The sequence below is a fragment of the Phoxinus phoxinus genome, assembly GCF_949152265.1.
Source record: "Phoxinus phoxinus genome assembly, chromosome: 4".
In the NCBI taxonomy this organism is placed as follows: domain Eukaryota; kingdom Metazoa; phylum Chordata; class Actinopteri; order Cypriniformes; family Leuciscidae; genus Phoxinus; species Phoxinus phoxinus.
The window spans coordinates 3,093,653-3,109,417 of NC_136879.1; the positions used below are offsets into that span (position 1 = coordinate 3,093,653).

General features: G+C 41.0%; 1 protein-coding gene across 2 annotated transcripts; it reads right to left on the minus strand.

The window, feature by feature from the left end:
* Window positions 1-3,397: 3,397 nt before the first annotated feature.
* LOC306996802 (uncharacterized protein) lies at window positions 3,398-7,160 on the minus strand. Of its 2 annotated transcripts, XM_079609695.1 has the most exons (3): window positions 6,648-7,160; window positions 5,682-5,725; window positions 4,692-5,615 (listed from the first exon to the last, which is right to left on the minus strand). In XM_079609695.1, exons 1-3 carry the CDS (start codon window positions 6,959-6,961, stop codon window positions 4,828-4,830), a joined length of 1,146 nt encoding a protein of 381 aa, XP_079465821.1. In that variant the 5' UTR covers window positions 6,962-7,160; the 3' UTR covers window positions 4,692-4,827. The 2 variants fall into 2 exon arrangements, with proteins under 2 accessions (XP_079465820.1, XP_079465821.1); XM_079609694.1 differs by having other exon boundaries at window positions 3,398-5,725.
* Between the last annotated feature and the right edge of the window lie 8,605 nt (window positions 7,161-15,765).

Below are 15,765 nucleotides of genomic sequence, written 5' to 3' on the forward strand. Positions count from 1 at the left end.
AAAAAGACATTTAAAGGGTGCTTGGGAAAAAAATATGATCAGAAAATCAACTTGCATAATAATTAGGCACACAGAGAGTGTATATATATATATCATACACACACACACACACACACACAAACATATATATAATTATGTGAATAATGGAATAATAATAATAATATATATGTGGAATAAAATGATGATATATATTTTACTTTTTTTTCTGGGGTATTTGCAACAGTTCACTCTCAATTAGATGTATCAGTGAAACCTGCACTATTCTATTCACAGTGTTAACACATTTCATTGTGTTGTTTCAAATGTGTTGCCTCAGGAACAGCACATAAGACAGTTATGATAATCAGTGCAAGCAACAACTAACCGGTCAGCTGATTTTGTGCATTTAAGGTGGAACCACCGTCTGCAAATAATGCACAAGATATAATCATCTCTGTGCATTGGGTCACCCTTACACGTTGAGGTTAAGCAGAGAGTCCAGTCTTTGCTGTTCGGGTGTAGTCTTTTCAAGGTACCAGTGTAATCTGCTTTGCTTACATGTACTGTTTGTGCGACTGCCTCATATGACTCTACTTCTTTTTTTAAACATTGCATTTTTTCGTGTGAGAGTCCCGCCCTTCTGACCTTTGGAGGCTCATACTTTTCAATAAGGGTATAAATCCACATTCTTGCCTTGATCCTCTTGACTGGACTTAACGGTGTGTTGTCAATGATAGCACAAGCATTCACTACAGCAAAGACACCACAGTCATACCCATTTCCTTGTTGTGGAGTATTCACCACATCTGAAGTTTTCCAGTCAGAAGCCTGAAAGTTTTCTGTTGCTGAAGTGTACATGCAAGCTTCTACTTTCATTAGTTTTGGAGCAGCATGCTTCAAAGTTTTAAGACTGTGGATTGAATTGAACACTGAGATCTCTCGCTCTCTGAAATTTACAGTGGCTAGGACCCAGTGATAACCACGGCCAGTAATGTCAGTGTTGAATGGAATTATGATTAGATCATAATTTAGAGCCTTTTTTGCAGAACAAAACTGCAAAATTGGAGTAAAGTCTCCTAGTGCAGCTAGCTGGTAAAGATATATGGGTGCACATAGAATTGAGTCTGACTTTTTTTTTGTTGGTGTGTAGCGACAATGACATCCGGCCAGCTGCTTGTCAAATTAGTGAATCGTGATTCTCGCAAACACTTCATTCATTGTCTGAACAGACAACAGAGCTGTCTCTTTCTCCCATTCCAACACACACACACACACTTCGACACACGTAACATGACACCAACATTCCTCACACCAAGAGACACAAGTAACCGGACACCCACGTGTCTTCCACAAAGAAGCGCGCACACACACACACACCAAGAGACTTTTCCAAAGGGAATCATATTTAAGACTTTACCACATGTATATGATATTTTTCTGTGTCGCCATTTCTGTGTCACGACCGATTTGGGACTGATTACAATATTAGCATGTATTAATCAAACTTTAAATGCCTATACTAATGCATAATAATGTAACTTTGTTTTCATATAATTTGAACATGATGTGTTTAGTATCATTTTGAATCTTGAGACCTAACGGAATTGAATCTCGATATTAGACTGCAATGATATGATTATTACTATATGAATCCTTTTCAGTCGTAGAAATGACTAAGCCCAAAGCTCTGTCATAAATCTACACAGCCGGGGGTCTTCTCGACAAGACAAAGAAAGTCTTCCTGCTCCCATATCACTGAAGGTGATTGGCCACTCGCGCCAAACGAAGGCGTGACCCATACAGTCTTTAAAAGAGGCAAAAGCTCCTCCTCCTCTCTCTTCCTGCCTTCATCACTGCTTCGTCATGTGAAAAGTCTCCGAACTCCCTTTGGAGTTTCCGTCTGCTTTTATTTTCTTTACCTAAGTTTCTTTTGTTTCATTTTCAAATTCTCCTTAGTTCGTTTGACTCTTATGGTGCGTTCACACCGGACGCGAATAGCGCGTCAGGCGCGAGCGATTTCAATGTTAAGTCAATGCAAAGACGCGTTACGCGCGTAAAAAATTCCTGCGGCGAGAATGAGGCGTAGAGTGCGGCGCGGTAGACGCGAATACGCCTCATTCGCGCGTCAAGCGCGTTAATGCTGTGTTAACACTGGACTCGAATAGCGCGTCAAGTTCGCGCGAATGGCGCAAATTGAGCGTCTGGCGCGTTATGCGCGAATGATTTATGTAGTGCTTTTTGTGCATTCACGCGTTTGACGCGAATTCGCGTCTGCCGCCCGAGTTGAAAAATCTGAACTTCTGCGACAATTCGCGCCGCGTTAACCAATCAGGAGCCTGCTTGCTTCACGTGGTATAAAGTGACATAGCATAACAAACTCCTGCTCGAAGACACTCATTCAAAATGGAGGAGAGATTAATTTTGGCTGTGAGTGGTTACACGGAGCTATACAACTCAAGTTCGTATTTTTATAGAGACAGGAACAAAAAGGACCTCGCTTGGAAGAAGATAAGTGAGGAGATTGTACAACCTGGTAAGTTGTAAGATATCAAATTTTCACTTTTGTGTCACGTATTGACCTACAAACCAGCTAGCAAGCTGCCGTGCTGCCATTACAACTATTTTCCCGCAAATATACAACTGCTTTTATATATACAAAGTGGGTGGTGATGGCGCAATGGATAAGACACATGCCTTTGGTGTGAGAGACCCGGGTTCGAATCCACTGTGAGACACCAATTTGTCCCTGAGCAAGACACTTAACCCCTAGTTGCTCCAGAGTTGCTCTGACATATATAGCAATTGTAAGTCGCTTTGGATAAAAAAGCGTCAGCTAAATTAATAAAAATGTTAAATGTAAATGTAAATGCTTTTCACTAACAAGATAATGTGTTTATTCAGAGGATGTCTGCCGTAAAAAGTGGAAAAGCCTCAGGGACACGTACCTGAAGGAGATGGAGAAGAGGAGTGGGTCTGGGAAGAGGTGGAAGTTTTCTCAGATCTTGGGATTCCTCGACCCCTTCGTCAGTCCACGAGAAACGTCAAGAAACATGGCGGGGGTCGAGGCCTGGATCGGAGAGGACAACCACCTCGAGGACCAGGGACACCCCGAAGAACAATCAGGGGAGACAGTGACAGGTGTGTTTCCAATAAAGACACATTACAAGGCATGTTATATGTTGTCATGTTTACAGATGAAGAAATGTAATCTCTCTGAGTATTGTTACCAATGTGTCGTATTAATATTTAATATTTTCTTGACAGAACCATATCAGACAGAGGGTGGTCAAAGAACCCCCTCTCCTTCTGTCTCCCCAGTCCCTGGTCCCTCAGCCCCTGCTGCTGAACCTATAGGTGTGTGAAGGCAATAGTACAAACAATATTTCAACATATGAAATGCCTTCTCATTGCACTGTGTTGTATTTTTTTATTTTCACAGGCCAACAGAGGAGGAGAGCTCATAGGAGGCCCCGTGAGCGGTCACCGGATGGTCCGTCGGAGGTGGAGCAGCGACTTCTTGCGCTCCTGTCACAACCTCTGACGCGACCTCCAACACCCCCACCCACACCGCCACTAACCTCCGACGAGCACTTCCTCCTCAGCCTTCTGCCTTTTTTACAGAGCATGCCGCCTCATCTTAAAGATATTTATAAATTAAAATTATTTAAATTTGCTATGGAAAATAGCCACACTGTGCTAAATTTGGAATCATTTGACCCCCCCACAGAGTAGTAAAATAAAATGAGGCAGCAGGCTCTGCAGGAAACGCAGAATGCCCTCCTTCCTCTTCTCCTACATGCTGTTCCCTGGGGCTTTTCCAGCTTCCAAGCGAGGTCCTTTTTATTCCTGTCTCTAATTTTTTTTTCTGTTCTGTTTCTATTTTTTCTTGTAATTTTCCTTAATAAATTATTTTACAATCTGATTAAATGCCTGGTGTGGTTCTATGCACAACAAAGCTAATCTTTTATCACATAACTTGATTTTTTAATATACGAGACGTATTCATTTTGTATTTAATGCTATTTATTCCATATCTAAATATAGATTATATGAAACATCATTGTTATGTGTGATGGCAATTTTATGATATTCATTGCTCTTTAGTAAAATATAGATGATTCAAAGAATGTCACATGTGTGTCTCTCACTTGTAGTGAGAGAAGTTTCTGTTTATGAAATGAATGTATGTTTATACACCTGAAGTGAAGGAGCGAGACACTGAGAACGGCTGGGCAGAGGTCAGAGGTCATCTAGTTTGGGTGGGGGCTTAAGGGTCAACTAGTGATAAATTGAAGCTAGTAGTAATGAGTCCTTGGTCTGTGGAAAACTACTAGGAAGAGCAACTGAATACCTTGAAATGGGTATAAAATGTGTGCAGCCCTCCCCTTCTGGGTCTCACTCACTTCACAGTGTAACTTCTGTGTGGTGACGGCTGACGGGGAACTTCTTGCAAGAATAAATCATTTTATAAAATCTCATTTGATTCAGAGTGTCTCTTAAACAGTGATGATGTTTAAAAAGACATTTTTGCCACAACAAATGTAGACAACCAACAACAACAACAAAAAAAGGTTAATTACTTTTGGAGGCTGGCTCCATTTATTTATAAAAAAAATAATAATCATTTTACCTTGTATACAAACATGGAAAACCTGTAATTTTGAAAAGGTTAGTGACTCAGAGTTTAAACTTAATACATGTGCATGTTGTGGACCTGACAACCTGGAGAAAAAAATACTAAATAGTTTAATGGAGGAAAACTGTTTTTAGAAAGACATGCTCTTTATAGGTTTGTGGGTGGCTCTTAAAAGAGCCGTTGTGGGGAAGTCATGAGGAGGACTTCAAATGCTACTCCGTCGGCTGCCATGGTACTGCTCCCTCCGCCAAGAAGTGTTCCATGAAAACCTCCCTCACCTGGAGTGCCTCTCTGGTGGAGTTGTTGGCTGCAACCCGACCCAGACCTGGCAGTGGCTCCTCTCCTGCATGCCCTGCGCCCCTCACAGCAGGTGCCTCTCTCCCTTCCAAATACCTCATGAAGTTGTGGAGAACACACGTCGCCTTCACACACTTCTTCGCAACTTCAGGGTGGACCTCGATGAGGCGGCGGTACATCCTCCATTGTGAGGAGAGGATGCCAAAGGCGTTCTCAACCACCAGCCTGGCTCTGGAGAGGCGGTAATTGAAGACACGCCTCTCTGGAGGAAGCGTGCGTCCAGGGAAGGGCCGCATGAGGTTCCTCCGCAGCGGGAACGCCTCATCAGCCACGAAGACATGGGGCTGAGGTCCTCTGTCTTCAGCACCAGGTAGAAGAAGGTCAGGAGGCAGATGAAGTGTGCCAGCCCGGAGAGCCTGTCCAAAGGCGGAGTTTGACAGAATCCCACCATCACTGGTCCTGCCGTACCCCCCAACATCGATCACCCGGAAGCGATACTTCGCATCCACAACTGCAAGTAGAACGATGGAGAACGTTCCCTTGTAGCTGTGGAACTGGGATCCTGAGTTGGGGGGTGCCTTTATCACCACATGCTTCCCATCCACCGCTCCAACGCACAGAGGGAAGTTCCACCGCTCCTGAAACCCCTCTGCGATGGACCTCCAGTCATCGGTGGTGGGCACAGCCATGTAGCCCTCCACAAGGCAGTCCCAGATGGCAGTCACTACCTGGGCAACGATCTGGCACACTGTGGAGACACCAACCCTGTAGCTGGACGCTATCGTCCTGAATGAGTCCCCAGTGGCAAGAAACCTAGAAAACATTGTTATAAATATTATTACAAGTACACTTGTAGTTACATATTCAACTATACAATCAACAAGTATACTATTCAATGCTTTATTGTATATTAAAATGCCAATAATCAAGCACTATTGCTTACAGATAGAGATATTTAATTTCTAGGTTAATGTCTAGGTTATAGCAGTTAACTCAGTATCACTAGAAATATCACTGTATTACAGAGAGACACAACAGTATCACATCTGCCAAGAGAATATTTTAATGTCTAGGTTAATGTCTAACGTTAGGTTATAGTTAACTCAGTATCACTAGAAAGATCACTGTGTTTATACAGAACAACATGATGTTGCAGGCCCCATGCAGAAAGCCTTGTTTACAGATTAGAAAGTCCTGTGAAAACAGGGAAAATTGAAGAGACAGAAGCAAACGTGTGTGCGTCGCACATAATCTCCAGCAGCTGTGAGGTCGCCGGCGCAATACAGCTCCTCCTTCCCAGTCCTCAGTTCACTTTTTAAAATAAAAGTCCCGATCTCTCAGATCCAAATAATGGTCTATTAAAATGAGCAAATTTAAGAAAATAATTGATTTCACCCAGAACCACAAATTGACATATTTTAGGATGTCACAATGACAGTATCACGTCTGCCAAGAGAATATGTGAATGTCTAGGTTATAGCAGTTAACTCAGTATCACTAGAAAGATCACTGTGTTTATACAGAAAAACATGACAGTATTACGTCTGCCAAGATAATATTTTAATTTCTAGGTTATGTCTAACGTTAGGTTATAGTTAACTGAGTATCACTAGAAAGAGCACCAACAGTGGTATCCGTAGCCTACCACAGTTTTTAAAGAACATTGATAGCATAGCATATGTTAGCATATTGAATATAGCCTACTGTATTTAAAGTATCATATACATTTACTAACCGAAGACAGATGGACAGGCGCTCCGCAGCTGGGATAGATCGCCTGTAGTTGGTGTCCTGGAGGGTGATCCTCGCTCCGATGCGGGACAGCAGGTCATCAAACTGTGTGCGAGACAGGCGGAAGTACCGCTGAAAGCGGCCGTCATCCAGGCGCAGCTCCTGGAGCAAATGGTGAAACTCGCCAAACTGGGTCCGCCTCCGAAGGGTCTGGTGGATCCAAATACGGCGACGATGACCCCTACGCCGCTGTTCTGCTCTCCAGAGCAAGTACAGAGCGGTGACTCTCTCGATAAATGATCGATCAACATCACACATCTTGTAAAAAAGATGGCCGTCAACGGGTTTCCAAACTTTTTAAACTTTCGCCTCGGACGCGCGTAAATTTCGCCTCAAATTTGTTTTTACGCGCGTTAATTTCGCTCTTGACGCGCGAATGGACACAAAGTGATCAAGCGTCAAACTAGACGCGGCAGGCGCGAATTTGACGCGCTATTCGCGTCCGGTGTGAACGCACAGTTAGGTGAAGGCGAACCAAGCCTGAATTCCTCAGCAACTTCACTTTCAAGAAGCCTTCAAATCTCCCGCGAACGAGCCCTGCTCGAGGACTCACGAGAGAACGCGCCTCCGCACGAGAACGTGCGCTCCCCGGGTCCAGACACACACACAAACAACTTTGCAAGTATTAACTCCAACGAGTTTAATGTTTTAAGGTTTGTTTCGATTGTTGGCTCTCAGAAGGTCTGTGATTTTGCCATTCTATGATCATTCGTGATCTCCTCTCTCTCTTTCTCTCCCCCTCTCGCACGACCAAAACCTCCGTAAAGCGCTCTTCGCATGCGAGGTGTGCGTTTCTGCTCTAAGTAGCCCAGCCTCAATCAGAGCACTCTCTCACTCTCTCTCTCTCATTTGTTATCCGTTTGTCTTGTTTGTTCAACTAAGTTATTTACATAGACATATAACCCATGTATCTTGTGTAGTACTTATATTCTGTAGTTTTGCATTTATTAAAACATATTCAAGACTGTGTCGGTGAAAATGCTTGTAAAAACACAAAAGTCAATGAGATTTACGACCCGAGCTACCAGTGCTCAGTATTTACTACATTGAGTAGTTTTTAATTTTATAAACACAGGAAAATTAATGTTCACGGCCAGAAAGTTGATATTTCTTGGAGTTTATAAGAAGGGATGACCTTATTGAGAAATTGATGAATTAATCTTTTATGATCTTTGCGGGACAAACACCCATTTGATCATTACATTAATTTCCCTTAAAGGTTATCTCATAATCGAAATGAAATAAGATTATTGATATATGAATGAGGAATTATAAGACGTTGTGATCGATTATTCATATATTCATATAATCCATTTTCACTTTCGATAATTTAATGTAACTGTAATATGCAATATATTAATCATATTCATGATTAGTTATTAAAATTCCCTATAGATCATTTGAGCTAATTCATACGGACCCAGAGTCCGAGGCATTTACCTTACAGGTGATTGAAGACATTAATTGCCTGCTCAATTGTTTCGCCTTCAAGCCAGGTCATTGGAGAAAGACAGCGGCTTTTGGGAGAGGATTGATGATCATCCAAGGAGCAAATGAAGCTGCAGTACTGTTTGGTGTGGATACTCTGGAAAGGTGTGGTACTACTAGAGGGAGACTGTCGCCATTTGAAAGCCAAAACTGGTAAGTGTTGTCCTCTTTTTCAGCACCTGTTTGTGCTGGCACGTTTGACAATGTAGCTTTAACAGAACACTCCTGCTCTGTATTTTTTTTATTTTCAGCATTCAAAGAAATTGATGGCATGCTGTCCACCAAAGAGGCTGATCGTATGAGCACCCAAACTGGCAAGTATCTTTTCCATCATCAGTTTGTGGTGGCTCCTTAAACAGAGCAGCTGTATCAGAACACTTATTTTTATCTGTTTTGTCCTCCTTTTCAGTAGAGGTCGACCGATAGTGGATTTTACCGATAACGATAGCTAGGTTGGGCCATACTTGCCGATAACCGATTAATGAACCGATAGTTTTTAAAATTGATACTGGATAAAAACAAACATAACACTCCAAGTAAAACAGTGCTGAACTTTATTATAAAAAAAAAAAAAAAAAAAAAAAAAAAAAAAAACTGTATTGAACCATGAAAACATGCTAAATGAAATAAATATATAAATGTGAATAAATATTTAAGTCAATAAAAGACATTCATTCAAACTGAAACAAAAAGTAATACTCTAAATAACAAATAAAACCAGTTACATTCAAAATGTAACTATTTAACTGTTCTTTTCAAGCCAACTTAATAAAAAAAGTAACAAAATTTGTATTAAAATGTGAAGATAAAAAAAAAAAAAACGAAATCGAATGCTTTTCTGATTCGTTTGTTTCTGTCGGCTGTATGAACATCAGTTTGCTTACGTCTCTAGCTTTAAATATGCAACTTCTCTGCATATTTAATGCATAAAAGTGACCAGCTGGATATGAACTAATGCAAATAGAGGTAACAATTGTGACATTAAACATTCGGGTCGGACTTACGTTTATGTTTGTCAGTGTTTTAACCGCTTGAGGTAACGTTACTACTAATGTTAGCGTCCTCTCAGCCTCGAAGGCAAACAAACATACTGTTGTGCTGTTCTTTCTCTACTAATGCAGCATTTAGTCAACAAATTAATCACTTTATAATATGACAAAATGTACTGTAGGCCTATACATACATTTGAGCTGTCGGTGCTTTAAACGCGCATCTGATGTCAGCGCTCTCCACGCAGCATGTGCTCTCAGTGCAGCACGCAGAATCACGTGTCGAAATAAACAACACGAGGCACAAGTTTTTATTGCACCTCTAGAGGCCGCTCTTGTACTGCATCATGCCAGCAGACCCTTCTCAGCTCTTACACTGTGTAATGAATGACAGCGTGCGCTTCTCATGGCAAGTGCACACTACAGGATTTTAAAACGTCGGGCTGAACTGTGCAGTTCACACTACATGACTTGCTCTCTGTGAAATCAGGAGTGTTCAAGTTGTTGAGCTGTTCACACCACACGACACAACGTGATTGATCCGCAACAGGAGGTAACTCACTACACGAGGTGACAACAACTCTGTCAGCCAACGATTCTATCTTGTCTTCAAACCACGTTTTATCACGAAGAAATCACGCAATAAAACGAACCGGAAATTATGCAATACAGCACGTGCGCCACTACCCAGCGAAGAAGAACACAAGTGCACAACACGCGAGTCTTTGTTTGAATATGGACGTCAGACAGAAATTAGTGCTGCAAACGGTTTGCGCGATGATTTGCTCTGAAAAAATAATAATAATTCCCATAGACAGTATATAAACGGTATTTTCCCAGTGACCTCAACCCATGCCTTGCTCTGATTGGCTGTAGCTCATGACATCACATGTGGTTGAGTCGTGCGACAGCTCCGGATATCTAGCATGCTAGATATTTTTCTGGGCTCGGCGACGCGTCCGCGAGGCGTCTGCGAGCGTCTTTGATGCGTTGTTGGCTCTTTCATACTAACAGATTGGCGAGCGTTCATCGGCCGCTAATCCCCCGCGATTTGCACACGATAACAACCCGACCTGTCGGCGAGCTCAACGATTTGCAAATCGGGCTTAAATCGGGTTTACAATCCTGTAGTGTGAACTAGGCATCAGCCGCTCCAGCAATGGACGCAACCAGGAAAAACTATCGGTATATATTTTTGCCGATAACGATAGTTCCACCAGTCAACAATCGGTGCCGATTAATCGGCAAAACCGATGAATCGGTCGACCTCTACTTTTCAGCATCCATAGGAATTTGTGGAATGTTTTCTACTAGAGAGTCAGGCATCGAAGACAGTAAGGAGTCTGGTGCCGGGTTCACCAAATAATCAGTCTTTTGTTCTGGGGGTTTTCCGGCCCGATTTTGTTTCATTGCCTCTTCCGCATCTCTGAGAGGCTGTATGTTCGATTTGTAGCAAAGTGAAGACCCGTAGCCATTTCTACTGCAAAAATGTGGTAGCATTTTCCAGTGCTGGGACAAGAGCATAATGCACCATTGGCAGTATTTCGAACTACATGTACTGATTCGTTTGAGGGACTTTTCACGACAAACACTCTCAATGATGGATTTAGACTTACCAGACCCATTTCAATGACTGTCTTGGCCAAAGATGTCTGAGAAGACAGAAGTTTAACTCCCTCTACTTTGCATGGCTCATTTTCTGTGTTGGTCTTGATCCTTTTGATAATTTCTTCCAAAAGAAGAAAAGGGGGCATTTTTACATCCGTCACTGCTACACTAAGGTTCTGCCTCATTGCATAATTTCCCAATCCACATTTTGCCCTCTGAAATTAAAATAAAAAGTATGACTGCATGTAGTACAGCGAGAGCACCATTGCGTCCACTGGAAGTTCTCGCCATTCATTTTGTGATTTTTTCATTTTGTTGATGCTCTCACTTATATTGTTTGTTGCTGTTTTGTCTTTAAAGGCACAGAATTGTTTGGTGTAGTATGCAGCCATGTTTTCACAAATGTCTGCTTTCAGGTGATGGTCAAAGTAGCAGAGGAATCCTTCTGACCATACTTTTGCGAAGGCATCATAGCGGGCATCAAACTCATTTGGACAGGAGGAATCAATGAGCTACTCAACATGGTCTTTTAGGACCTTCACATAATCCCTTTTCCCCCCATGTGTCTTAACCCAATATGCCACATCTCGTAAGATGTGGTTGCGGCAGAACACTACACTTACATTGTTTTTTTTCAAAGCACCTACAATTCCTTTCTCCGTCAACTGTCACTGGTATATTTTGATATTTTTTTGAGTCCATTCCCAGCTTTCCAAAAATCTCAGTCAGAAATTTCTCATGGTTTTGCTTGAATTTACGTTCATGTAACATGAAGCCAACTGGATACACTGGGTCATTGACCAGTGCAGTGTTTCTCATAGCCAGCACAGACACATAAAAAGCACCCATTTGAAATGTTGTGTCATAACTTATCATTTGTGGGTACTCAAACCTCACTGATTCATCTAAGTTTGCACATGCAAAATCAACAATGTCTGTCATGCCGGCATAAACAAGAAGGTCCGGGAATGTCGTAATGTGCCATATGAAACCGGGTAGTTGGTATGCCAATTCATGCAAACTAAAGAGTTCATCTCGTGAGATGTTGTTGTTTGCCTCGTTGTCAATATACTGTGTTTTGGACTCGTTTAAGGTTTCATGGGGTGTTCACTGCCATGTGCTCCAGATTGCCACTGCATGTTTTAGTAAGGACAGTTTTGTAGATGTTTGAAGGGGCTTGACCATGGTCATTTAGAAGTATGTCAGAGAAAACATTTTTTTGGAGGGAATGAGCCCTTAACCAGAGAGTAAATGCACTTCCTGAATTCTGAGGAGGTGCCTTTTTCACAATCACCAATCACTCTAATATGATAGTTGCGTTTCAAAACTCTTCCCCCATACTTTCTAATGTTGTGATTATTTGAACCTTTCTGCTTCCACATCATTTGGTCAAATCTAAAGTCCATGTGGGGTTTATCTGACTGTGAACTCTTATAAAGGAAGACATCACCACCCTTTGTGTAAATTAACTCCTTGTGTTTTTCAACATCATCTAGAATTGCTTCTGCTTCTTTAAGTATAAACTCTGACTGTTTTTGCATTAAAGTCATTTTTATATTCACCTGTGAATTTACAACAAAGGGGGGGAAAAAGACAATGCAATACAAAATATAATATATGTATATTAATACCCTGTAATTCAACAAAATATAATAATAATTAATATAATATAAGTATATTAATACCCTGGTTATTAGTATGACACCAGTGAAAATTAGTTGTAGCCTTTAAAAAGGCTTTTTATAAAGAAATTTCGATTCCAAAAATCTGAATGCAACTGAATGACAGGAAGACCTAGCAACTCTACTCTAGCACGGCGACTGCACAAATGACAAGTTGTGGTGCGTGCCACTGGCAGTGTCTTATATATACCTACAGATGACAGTTACATGCATTTCAAAAGATTACATTATGTGGTGATTGGACGATTCAAAAACAAATATTTGTGATTGGTTGTAGGCAACCAAGTGCTTTAAAGGGGGCGTGTTTACAAAAGGGAGATGAAAAGGATTTTTTTTTCTTTTTTTAACTCGACAGCCTTTTCTTATAACGGTTTTCTATGGTAAGGTAATGCTTAACGCGTAATTAAACACGTTGCGTTCATATTCTTGGCTCATCTGATTTTTTATACATAGTAGGCTATGGTTTATTAATATGATGTATACTGAGTTTGGTCTTTTAACACTAGAACTCCCAAGACGGTCATTTTGACCGTTTTTAAAATTTACAGTGTAATAACTTTGTTAAAATAAAATCAATGTGGCTTTAGGACTCTGACTTTTCCTAACTATGTGTATATTTTATTCTGACACTGTTATTTTATTAAAAACACAAAACAGCTCTGACTATTTCTACCTAGAATGGCCATAGCGGTCATTTTGACCGCACGCATTATTGATACATAAATCCGCTACATTTCCCGCCTATTGGTACCCGTTTGCGCCGTTCAGATGAATCCACTTGGAGGAAGACGTGTTAACTTTTTTTCGTTAATATTTTTTGTTAACTGAAAATCGTTCTAAAGCACTTTGTTTTCTTGTTTAGCTATTGTTCATGTTTTTTCTTAGCATGTTTTTGTGTGTAAGTACTGGATTGTGCTGCATACGTGTCCATGAAAGTTTTTAATGTATTAAAATGTTTATAGTGTTTTTGTTATTGTATATATGTTATAAGTTATTGTATCATAAGATTTGTTTTTATTGGGCCTTACGCTGATTTCCTAAAAGAGTTTGCAGATTTTCTCTCAGATCTATTAGTCAATGTCGATAAGGCAATAATTGTTGGAGATTTCAACATACACGTTGATAACACAAATGATGCGTTAGGGGCTGCGTTTACAGATTTATTAAACTCCTTTGGGGTCAAGCAAAACGTTAGTGGTCCCACTCATCGTCTTAATCATACTCTAGATTTAATTATATCATATGGAACTGATCCAACCGATATAGATATTATACCGCAAAGTGATGATGTCACTGATCATTACATGGTAACTTGCATACTACGTACGGCTGAAATGTGTCATGTTGCGCCGCGTTATCGACCAGGCAGAACAATCCTTCCAACTACTATAGATAGATTCTTGAATAGCTTACCTGATCTATCTCCGCTCCTCAGTGAACCCAAACTAACAGATGAGCTAGAGGAAATGACTAGCAGTATGAGCACCATTTTCTCTAGTACATTAGAAATTGTTGCACCAATTAGATTACAAAAGGTTAGAGAGAAAACTAAAGCACCATGGTACAACAGTGCTACGCATGTTATCAAGAGAGAAACTCGTAACTTAGAGCGCAAATGGAAACAAACAAATTTAGAGGTCTTTAGAATTGCGTGGAAAGACAGTATGTCACGTTATAAAAAGGCTCTAAAAGCAGCCAGGGCTGAGCATCTCCGCAAACTAATAGAAAACAACCAAAAATATATATAAAATTAAAGCTGCAAGCAGCGATTGCGGGCCCAAGCCGGTGGCACCGCCACCCTGGTGCCTTTAGTGGAACTAAAGGCACCGGGTGGCGGTGCCACCGGCTTGGGCCCTCCATCGCTGCTTGCAGCTTTAATTTTATATATATATATATATATATATATATATATATATATATATATATTCTTTTTATAGGCTTTGTACTTTGTACACTTTGTACACTCACGTTCCAATATAGAAAAATTAAAAAAAAATATTATGAACGGCACAAACTGTACAAATGACTATTTAAACAGAGCAGTGTAATTTTTATATGTAAGGTTGACTATTTTATTATTATATTTTATTAAGGCTATAATGAACATTCTGCGATGTCAAGATAGCAATGCTGGAATGCTGTGTGTGTGTGTGTGTGTGTGTGAGGCTCGATCGAACTACTCATAAAAACTCCGTCATTTTGTTCATACAGACCATCATTCAAAATGCAAAGTGTTTCCTTATATTTGTGTACACTCGCAATGAAACACAACATTGTGCTTTTGTTAAACTATAAACTCTTGTCAAACTGTAACCTACAACTGTCACCCAACCAAAAACACACACACACACACACACAAGCTTTCATTTCTATCCTTGTGAGGACATTCCATAGGCGTAATGGGTTTTATACTGTACAAACTGTATATTCTATCCCCTTACACTGCCCCTATCCCTAAACCTACCCATCACAGGAGACATTCTGCATTTTTACATTTTCAAAAATATATAATTTAGTATGTTTATTAACCCATTCCCCTCATGGGGACCGCTGGCTGGACCACATTGGAGGTGATCTCAGGTTTTACTATCCTTGTGGGGACATTCGGTTCCCACAATGTAATGTATACCAAGTACACATCCCCCCTCCCCTCCCCTCCCCACACAGACAGACACACACACACACACATAATGGCAGAGAGACAGAGAGAGAGAAAATACACATTCAAACCACAATATCTGACTTCCTGTTGGTCGGAGCTAATGACTGTAAATTAGAAAGTTGTCCGGATCGAAGAGAAGAATATACGTACCGAGTTTGGTTACTGTAGGTAAAACTATAACTAAGTTATAACACACTTTATGCATCCTTTTTTAATCATAAATTTGTTTCCTCGCCACGGCCAAACCGTTCGAGATATCAAAAATCCCCTGGCAATTTATCATCTTCCATGTCTTGACTTCATGCTGACCGAGTTTCGTGGTCATCGGATGAATTCTCTAGGAGAAGTGTTTCAAATGCGAGAGCAAGCGTTCTCCAATCAACCCGTAATAGCCGACTTCCTGTTGGGCTGGCGTAAAACTTGACCCAGGGAAAGTTGTTCGGCCCGATTAAATCTATATGTGTACCGAGTTTCATATTAATTCATGCAAGCGTGTTTGATATACGGACAAGTGTTCGAATCCCATTCCAGGGGGCGCTGTCGAGCCCCCCTGCCACGCCCGGGTACCAGCTTCAGCCTGGCCCTGATGGCCGCGGGTTCTGACCAGTGTGCAAAATTTCAAGAGTTTTCGAG